Genomic DNA, 9,299 nt, shown 5'->3' with positions numbered 1-9,299 from the left:
AGTTAAAACCAGACAGGAATATTGGACTGGTTCAAAATTGGGACAGGAGTACATCAATGCTGTATATTGTCACCCTGTTTATTTAACTTATATGCAGAATACATCATGAGAAATGCTGGGCTGGAAGAAGCACAAGCTGGAATTAAGATTGCTGGAAGAAATATCAATAACCTCAGATATGCAGATGACACCGCCCTTATGGCAGAAAGCAAAGAACTAAAGAGCTTCTTGATGAAAGTGAAAGAGGAGAGTGAAAAAGTTGGCTTAAAGCTCAACAAACTAAGATCATGGCATCTGGTCCCATCACTTCATGGCAAATAGATGGGGAAACAATGAGAGACTTTTTTTGGGCTTCAAAATCACTGTAGATGGTGATTACAGCCATGAAATTAAAAGATGCTTGCTCCTTGGAAGAGAAACTATGACTAACCTAGGCTGCATATTAAAAAACAGAGACATTGCTTTGCCAACAAAGTTCCATCTAGTCAAGGCTGTGGTTTTTCCAGTAGTCATGCATGGATGTGAGAGTTGGACTATAAAGAAAGCTGAGTGTTGAAGAATTGTTGCTTTGGAACTGTGGTGTTGGAGAAGACTCTTGAGAATCCCTTGGACTGCAAGGAAATCCAACCAGTCCATACTAAAGGATAACAGTCCTGAATATTCATTGGAAAGACTGATGCTGAAACTGAAACTCCAATATTTTGGCCACCTGATGCGAAGAGCTTACTCATTGGAAAAGACCCTGATGCAGGGAAAGATTGAAGGTGGGAGAAAGGGATGACAGAGGATGAGATGGTTGGATGGCATCACTGACTCAGTGGACATGAGTTTGAGTAAACACCAGGAGTTGGTGATGGACAGGGAGGCCTGGCGTGCTGCAGTCCATGCGGTCACAAATAGTCAGACACGACTGAGTGACTGAACTGAATTGAATGTTCATGTTCTGGGCTGTGGGCTCAGGATGCAAAGATGAATAAATAGAGTCTTCCTTCTTGTGGAACCCATATGCTGACTGGAAAGAAAAATCCACCCATTTTAAGATGTGATACAGTATGGTCATTGATGTGATGGACAGATCTGTGCAGTTTGAGGAACCCAGGAATAAAAACTTCTAGTTATTATTCAGAAGCTTGCATATTGCTATGTCTTCTGTAAGTGGTTATACCATCTTAAAGGTGTGTGATTGCATCTTTAAAATGTATTCCCTGTATTTTTTTGGGATTTTCTACCTCATCTGTCAGTTCCCTGTGAGGCGGAGGACCTAAAGGTTAAGAGTAGGGAGCCTGGAGGCAAGAAGACTGGGCCTGTGGTTTACTTTTCAGCTGGGTAACTAAGGGAATCACTTATTCTCCCACCTCCAGAGAAAAGTGTGCAAATGCAAGGATTAAATATGATGCATGCAATTCATTGTGCTTGGTGCCTGGCATGCAATAGGTGCTCAATTATATCTTCCTCCAGGTGACTGCAGCTTTTTGTTTTAGTGGTGGTGGTAGTGACAGAAACTTGTTTATACTAAGCTTCATGGGACACACACAGAGGTTTAGTTGCTTTTTTTTCTTTAAAAAAGAAGTTTATTGTTATAAAAACAGCCTAAACATTATATAAATACAATATAAATATGCCTTTAAAAATATGCATAAGTTAGCAAATTTTTTGAGGTAAGCCTACACATTTCAAGAAATGATTTGTCTCCAAAACAATAAGGACATTCAAGCCGCATAGCCATTTTTACGTTACTTTTTCAAACCAAATACATAAAATATTTCAAGTGGCACTTCATAAAAATATAAATACTTATCATGTATATAAATTAACTCAAAATCACATATTTAAATATCAATAAATTAAAGATAAAATAGTGTCCTAACGCTCATACTTTTAGTTCTTCATAGAGAACAACATAAGTTGTGTGCCCAGTGGACAGGTTTCTGACCAGAGGAGGGAATGCCCAGGAACTACCACAATCATGGGAGCCCCAGCTACTTCATCCGAATAGCTCTCAGGCTGAACTGCAGGAAATTCTCAAGGTTTCTCAGGATGAGGATAATCTTTGCGTTCTTTACCCACTCGTTTGAAGACTGCATCTTCTCCAGCAGGTCAGTGTTTGTGGCTGGAGTGGTTATTAGATCTGCGATCTTTACATGAAGGGAACACAAAACAAAAGGAATTGTTTAAATATTGAAGAAGTCTTTTGCAGTGGAGAGGCGCTGTGGGCTGTGGGAAGATATTCAAACAAATTTGGAGCGAAGGAGCAGATGTGGGCCACTGGCCTTGACTCGCCCAGATGGGGGGAGGTCCTCTGCTCTGAGCCCACCCAGCATGAGACCCTCTCACAGCAACTGAGCTCTGATACTTTTTGCTGCTCTGTCTCTGTTGGACCATAAGCATCTCATAAGTAGCCATCGTATCTTACTTGTCTTATGTCATCCTAAACAGTGCCTGGCACAAAGTTAGAATTCAGTAGATGTATGAAGAACTTTTAGTTAAAGGCATTTTAATGGGTTCTTCGGGGGCCTCTAACTCTAATACTTTTCTTTGGCTTTGCTCTCACCCATCCATCTGACATCTATTAAGAGTCAGCTGCTCTGGCGGCGTAAACAGAATTGGGGAAGATTTTTCCATAGACCCACTGACTTGGAGCTAAGTCATGGTGGAAGGCCTCGCACCTCCACCTGTGATCCTGGAGCACTGCAACCTCAGCATTGCCACGCGCTTGTTAGAAATGTGAGTCTCAGGTCTCACCCCAGACCTGTTGAGTCAGACTCTGCACTGTAACAAGATCCTCTAGGTGAAGGTGTCTGCACCTTCAACGGGGAGAAGCCCTAGTACAAGGGACTCAGCTAGGAAAGGGAGGCAGGGATTAGCACCAATGTGCCTGCTTCTCCTTCTCTTTGTGCTTTGGTTCATCTGCAAACTGTGCCATCAAGCTTATACCATGTGGCATTTGAATGGCTAGCTGGTAGTGACCAAAAAGCCCTTGGTACATGCTCTTCCAGCCTTTAGCCTTTTCTCTGCATTAACTCCTTGGCAAAAGAGTATGGGAAAGTAGTTGAAACTACCATAATAACAAGAATGTCATTTGGCAATCTTAAATAGTTTTTGTGCTCTCTGTTCTTTGTTATTATGGATTGTTACTTGAGGTTGGATATGCTTCCTTCTGCCTCTACAGATACTTTTTTCCCTTATTTCTTAAACTTTTAGAAGTTAATGTGAAAACTCTCCCCCTTAACTGAGTTTTAAATATAGTTATTGATGTCATTTGCAGAAGACAGGAAAAAGAAAAAGCTTTAACTTGAGGAAATATTTGTCAGATCTTTTCCTTTACACACAGCCATCTCTTTTGAATTGGCTTTGCACTGCCGAGTTGTCTAGGCCGCCTTCTTTGAGTCAGGCGAGGGGACACTCACCTTCTGCTTCAGGATCTGGATCAGTGTTCTGATATTTTTCCTCAAATCCCTGACATTTTCCTGATTTCCCTCATACTCGTTCTGGAGGTAGTCCAGGTATATCTGATACTCCAGAAGACCAGCAGTGGTTTTGATCAAGCAAATCGCCTAAGAGAAAAAACAGTGGGAAAACTGGTTATTGCCAGCAAGGCATAATTGATTTTAGAAATTTAAATTGCTATAATTCAACAACTTCTGCCTGTTCCCTTCCAGGGAACTTCAAGTACTTCTTAAGCATCATGTTTTGAGACATTGGACAGCATTAGCTGCCCCATTTAAAATACCTGCACAACGAGAGGCACCACTTAAATGTTTCCCAAAGCCCAGTAGATGCTAGATTATGGCAAGGGGCCATCCTCTGTTACACCCCATAATGCTCTTCCCTCTGGCTGCACTCCTGCCCTTGTCAATGTCAGGGTGAAACCTCCTTTTATGAAATAAGCAGAAGTCAGTGGAGGTTACTGCACTGTCTGAAGGAGAAGGGTGTAGAGAATGATCTCGGCAGGGAGGGCAGGCCTAGATCCTGCTAAGGGCAGCCAAAGAGGAGAAAGGTTCCTGGACCACCTTACCCATGATGAACTAGCTAAACCTCTGGGGTTTCCTAACACTTGACAGTGGTAAAAATCCCAGCCCAGAGGGGCTATATTTGACGAAGTTGTTAAAAAATAAGTTGCCTTTAATATCATTTAAGTTGGCCTCCTCATGAAATCTACATGGTATTCTTTATATTAATCCCCTTCTTCATTGCCTGCCTGGTCTTTATATATACAGATGCTTCATGCAAGAGGGAGAACTTTTGACTAGGGAGTACTGAAAAGTGAACGTAATGCATTTGTACCTGATTGAACCCAGATTGGAAGCATCCGTCCTTTTCCTCCATTTTTGGAAGATTCAGCTTATTTTCTGCCAGTGTCTCCTTGCTGCTTTCACACTCATCATTCTTCTCACATATCTGGGAAAGAATATCAGAACCGTTATCTTATAAATGCCCCTAAAACTCACACCACTAGAGGGCTGATGCATGATCTATCATGGCCAGGAAGTTCTCTAAGTGAAGTCACAGTCCATTAGCACCCAGGCAAGTGAGCTCTACAGAAGATGGGCACATGGGTTCAGTTCTAGCCTCACCCGTGACTTCATGGTTGTTATGTATTCCCAGTCTCAGTGTCCCTATATCTGCAAGTTGGGGATAATGAAAAACCTGCCCATTAAGTTTATTGTGAGGACAAAACAATATTTTATAAAGTGTCAGCACATAGTAGGTAACATAATAAATGATAGGAATTTTGATGATAATTGGATGACTATAAGTTGAGCCAGAATTATATGTCCCAGCTGGAAGGATCTTTCAGATCATCTAGTCCAATTCCATGATTTTACAGATGGAGCCCAGAGGTGCTGAAGAATTTGCCCAAGATCACAAAGCTTGTCCAGCAGAATCAGAGTTAGATTGGGGACTCCCAGTTGCCTCTCCTGTATTATTTTCTTTCTACCAAAGCAGAGCCAAACTACCTTACATTTAAAGCTTGGGAGCTGCTGTAGCCTATGGATGATTTTGCCACTTTAGTGGACTATCAGGTATGCGTCTTACGTGCCAGAATGACTTTGGGGAATCCCTAACCTCTGGGCTGGCATAACCTAAAAGTACTGTGACTGTCCTGAGAAGCTGAACAGTCATTTCAGGTGGTGCTTTTTAATCCTCCTAAAGTCCAAATCACACACAAAAATTGACAGACCTTTGTTTTTGGTTATGGAAAAGGAAATCCTGAGAGGCAGTGTGATCCACAGCTCATGCCAAGAATGGAGCTGAGAATGGGCCAGGGGGCAGGGATCCCAGCATCACTGTATATTTTTCAGGATGAAAAGGAACCATCTGAGACCAGGAGCAGAGGAGAAATTACAGGACATAGTCTGCCCCTTTGGCTTCAAGTCTGAACTGCCTCCAAACCCAGCAAAGACCTCCCAATGCAGAAGCCCCCATTCACCTCCAAGAGCAAGGAAATAGATGCCCACATGGGTGCTCATCACCCTGGAGCGAGCCTACCCACCTCCTTTCTCATTGCAGAGATTTTGTCGACCATGCGCTTAATGAGAGCTTCGGTTTTCTCTGGAGTGGTCAGAAGTAGTCTGCCTGGGGTGGTGTCATTTTTGAAATCTTCTCCCAGGGGACCCGGGGTAGGGAAAGCAGAAGTCATCACCAGGAGCAGCCCCAGGGAGACAGCGAATGGAGTGAAGGCGCCTGTGACAGAGCAGAGGGAGAGCAGCCAGTGAGCAGATTGCGCCGCTGGGGGAGCTGTGCTTCTGGCTGCTGGCCGCCCGCCAGCCCTCACAGCAGCGGACACACACCCCCCTCCCTCGCCGCACGGCTGCCAGGCCGTTCCTGGGCTAAGGATTTCCTTCACTTACTTGTGAAGCGGGAGTTCATAGCTGTTCCTGGAGGGCAGATGGAGCTCTCTTTCGTTCCTGGTGGGCCCGAGGGCAGACTGAGTCTCAGACATCCCCGGTCTCATATTTATTGGGGGTTGAGACTCTAATATTGAGACTCATGGGAAAATCCCACATTTGATAAATCTTTGTTGGAGGGTGGGGGTGGGGCCAGAGCGGGTGGGGCTGATTGGAAACCTTATTAAGATTGCTCAATGTGACGTCCTTTAGCATCACAGGAATCAAACCAGGGCAAAAAGTGCCGCGTAGAAGCTTAGATCATTACTAAAGCTAGTCCTCAGAAGCTGGATCACTCTTTACTTTTTTTTTTTAGTGACTCAGCACATTAGCATGTCTTGAGAAAAAGTAAAGCTGAAATCATGCACAGAGTTTTAGAGGGGTAGCGGGTGGGGAGAAGCTAAGGCTGACTGATTTTAAAAATACTTTAATTACCACTGGTTAGGCTTTAGTATTCCAGTTTATTTGTATTTGTAAAAAACCTAAGATGTTCTGACCTCAGTTTCCTCAGACCACTCCACAGCCTGCTGGCCTGGGATTACAAATAATATACTATGAGCCTCTCCACCCCTCCACTCCCTCAAAAAGGATACTGTGAGCCCTCAGCAGTACTGTTATTTCCTGGCTCTCACTGTGGCCAGCTGTTGCAGAACCTCCTGACTCCCCCCACATCTTGTGGACGTTCTCTAGGAGTCTCCAGGTGCAGTGGGGGTTCACACATAAATGCCACCACGAGGCATCTGCCAGCTTCCTCCTCACCTGCGCCTGCTCACTTGGGCCAGATCCGTCACAGCCCTGCTCATTCCCTAGTGGCCTTTTGGGGATGCTCCCCGTGAAGACCCTGATCTCTGTCCAAGGAGGTTGTCTTGTGATGCTGGTGCTATCCCTACCACTGGCTATAGGGTGATCCTGCTCCCACTGGGAGGACCCTGGGTGGGTGCTGGGTCTGCTGGTGTCCTCAATTTACTGACACCCACTGGGTTCAGGGTAGAAGTAGGGAGAATACCACTCACCTCTTTGGTAGTATGTCAGAGGAGGATCTTGTGGCATTTTCTGGAGCTTGTGTTCATAGCTGTATGACTTGATTTGAATCCAGAGGCAACTGAGAAGAAATCTACTGATAGAACAGGACTCTGGGTTTGGAATCACACTTCCCCTCCAATGCCTCAGGCTTCCATGTTGGGTTGAGCTAGTAGAGGCTTCCTCGGTTCTTACAATATCTTTTGCAAGAGGGTCCTTGGTTTCATGCAGAAGATCTGTATACCAGGCCGTTCCCCCCAGTCTCCCAGACATCCAGACAGCTCAGAAGATTGGTTCCAGACTGCAAGTAGGACCCTTGTATGACACCAAGGGAAAAAAAGCCCTCTTTTTTTGTATGTTTTGTTTACAAAACACAGTGTTAACATCACAATCAACTTCTTTACTTTGCAAAGAGGATCTTGTCAGGATTGCTAAAACAGGGACCTCAGCTAGGGTATTTAAAACACAAATCGATTTACTTAAGTTTTGTTTTGTGCACAACATGTTGGGACCTGCCTATTGGGGAACGCGAGGTCATTCATTCTTTCACTGACTTTCTAAATTGAGAGGCAGATCCTGTAGTGGTGGTAGCTTGGTTTGGAGTTTGAAAATGAAAATGGCAGAGGATAGCTGAATGGTTTCGCTTTTAGTGCTCTTGGGTCTTGAGCTACTCAGATGCCCCCAACCAAGCCTGCTGTACTGAACGAAACCACCACTCCTGGCTCCCCTGCAATGCACGTGCTAGGCCTCTGTAGTGTGGGACTGCTTCGTCTCATATTTCCATTTTTTATAAAATATGACTCAGAAAATTTCATACAGTGAATCGACAGCATACAGATTTTTTTTTCAATTAAGAGTTTTAAAAACAGGAAGTACATGTGCATGATAAAATGTTGGGACAGAGCATTAGGGCAGCATGGGAGAAGAAGTTGGTCTCCTTCCTTCCCAGCTCCTCTTCCCAGAGATAGTGCCCGACCTGTGGTGTTTTCAACTAAATCCTCTGTTACCCTAATCTGGTGAGGTGTTCTTGGTGACCTACGTACTCATCTCTGTGTTTACATTGTTGGTTCATATATTGTGTACACCCACACACTTGTACACAAGTATATACACACTATAATTTCCCATTGTCTAGATGATGCTGAGGCGATTTCCTATGGTCAGGTACATGGTAGAGGCACCGGCTCTTGAGTTCACACAGCTTGGCTTTAAAGCCCAGCTCTGCCACTTGCTGTTGACCCTGGCTAAGAAATGCCAAGGATCTGTGCCCCTTGATTGCTCATCTATAAAACTGGGATAATAGCAGTTCGCTGTGGTAAAGACTGAAAGAGAAGATTGTGTGAAAAATCCCTGGAGCATGGTAATTCTGCAATTAATACTTGCTCTTTGTAACATTCCTTGGCTCAGGGTCTCTGGTTTGGAGAAGTCCTCCAGCCAACTGTGTCAGACAGTCCATATGGAGCCTTGCTTATGAATGAGCCAGACTCCTGTGCCAGTGGTCAGCTAGTCTCCCAGTCTTTTCTCCTCTGAAGAAATCAAATGCATGTTTTTTGAAAGATAAGTAGAAGATGAAGAAAAGAAAAAAAAAAAAGTGATTTCCTTTCTCTCTCTCTCTCTTAATGGTGAACATTAAGTTCCCCAAACCTGGTCTCTCAATTTAGGTAATGAGCCTAGCTTGTGTCTTGTTGTTACACTGTTTTCCAGGCTTTCTGCTAAGTGTTTTTATGACTGAAGGTTTTAGCCTTCCCCACCCATGATCATCATTATTATTCAAAATCTCGAAAGTGACCCTCGACTGTGAAGGAGTCTGACTTAATCTCAGACCTTGTGCTTCTGGCAGCCCTGGAAGGGTGAATTGTGTGTGGGTGGGAATGCAAGTGTATGGGGAGGCTGAGAGGACGCTGTTGGGCACCACCTTACACACTGGTAGCATCTAGGGTCTTTATTAACATCCTGGCCTTGGGTTGCCGTTTGCTTGTTGGAGAAAAGGGTTCTTTGCTCCAAAGCATTAATGCAACATCCGTAACTCCACCATGATAGCTTCTGTGCTTTGGATGTCAGTGGATATTCCCCTTGGAGAGCTCATCCCTCATATTTTAATATGTACAAATGATTAGGAAAGGCCATGCTGTCAGCATTTATTAACTAATAATAGCCGCAACTGCTGGATTGCAGCATCACTGATTTGAAGTGATCACCAGCTGAGACCAAGAGAGGCCTGACAGATGAGGGGAAGAAGGAAAACACCAAGGAACTTTGCTTCCTCTACCCTTGTCTAGGCTGGCTGGTCCTTTCTGTGCCCCTTAGGATTACTGCCCATGACTGCCCTCCTACATGTTGGTGGAATCCAGTTCAGAGAGTCCATCAATGCATTCAAAGTGAAGGGGGAAA

The 9,299-nt window shown here is 44.3% G+C and overlaps 1 protein-coding gene across 1 annotated transcript; it reads right to left on the bottom strand.

Moving 5' to 3' along the window:
• Positions 1–1,548: 1,548 nt before the first annotated feature.
• On the bottom strand, positions 1,549–5,934 carry IL6 (interleukin 6). Its single transcript, XM_010839038.1, has 5 exons — positions 5,853–5,934; positions 5,495–5,685; positions 4,285–4,398; positions 3,408–3,554; positions 1,549–2,135 (listed from the first exon to the last, which is right to left on the bottom strand). Exons 1-5 carry the CDS (start codon positions 5,869–5,871, stop codon positions 1,980–1,982), a joined length of 627 nt encoding a protein of 208 aa, XP_010837340.1. The 5' UTR covers positions 5,872–5,934; the 3' UTR covers positions 1,549–1,979.
• Between the last annotated feature and the right edge of the window lie 3,365 nt (positions 5,935–9,299).

This window comes from Bison bison, unplaced genomic scaffold (assembly GCF_000754665.1).
Source record: "Bison bison bison isolate TAMUID 2011002044 unplaced genomic scaffold, Bison_UMD1.0 scf7180017864109, whole genome shotgun sequence".
Lineage (NCBI taxonomy): Eukaryota > Metazoa > Chordata > Mammalia > Artiodactyla > Bovidae > Bison > Bison bison.
The sequence above is the reverse complement of the archived record's forward strand: the minus strand, read 5'-3'. Positions and strand labels throughout refer to the sequence as shown.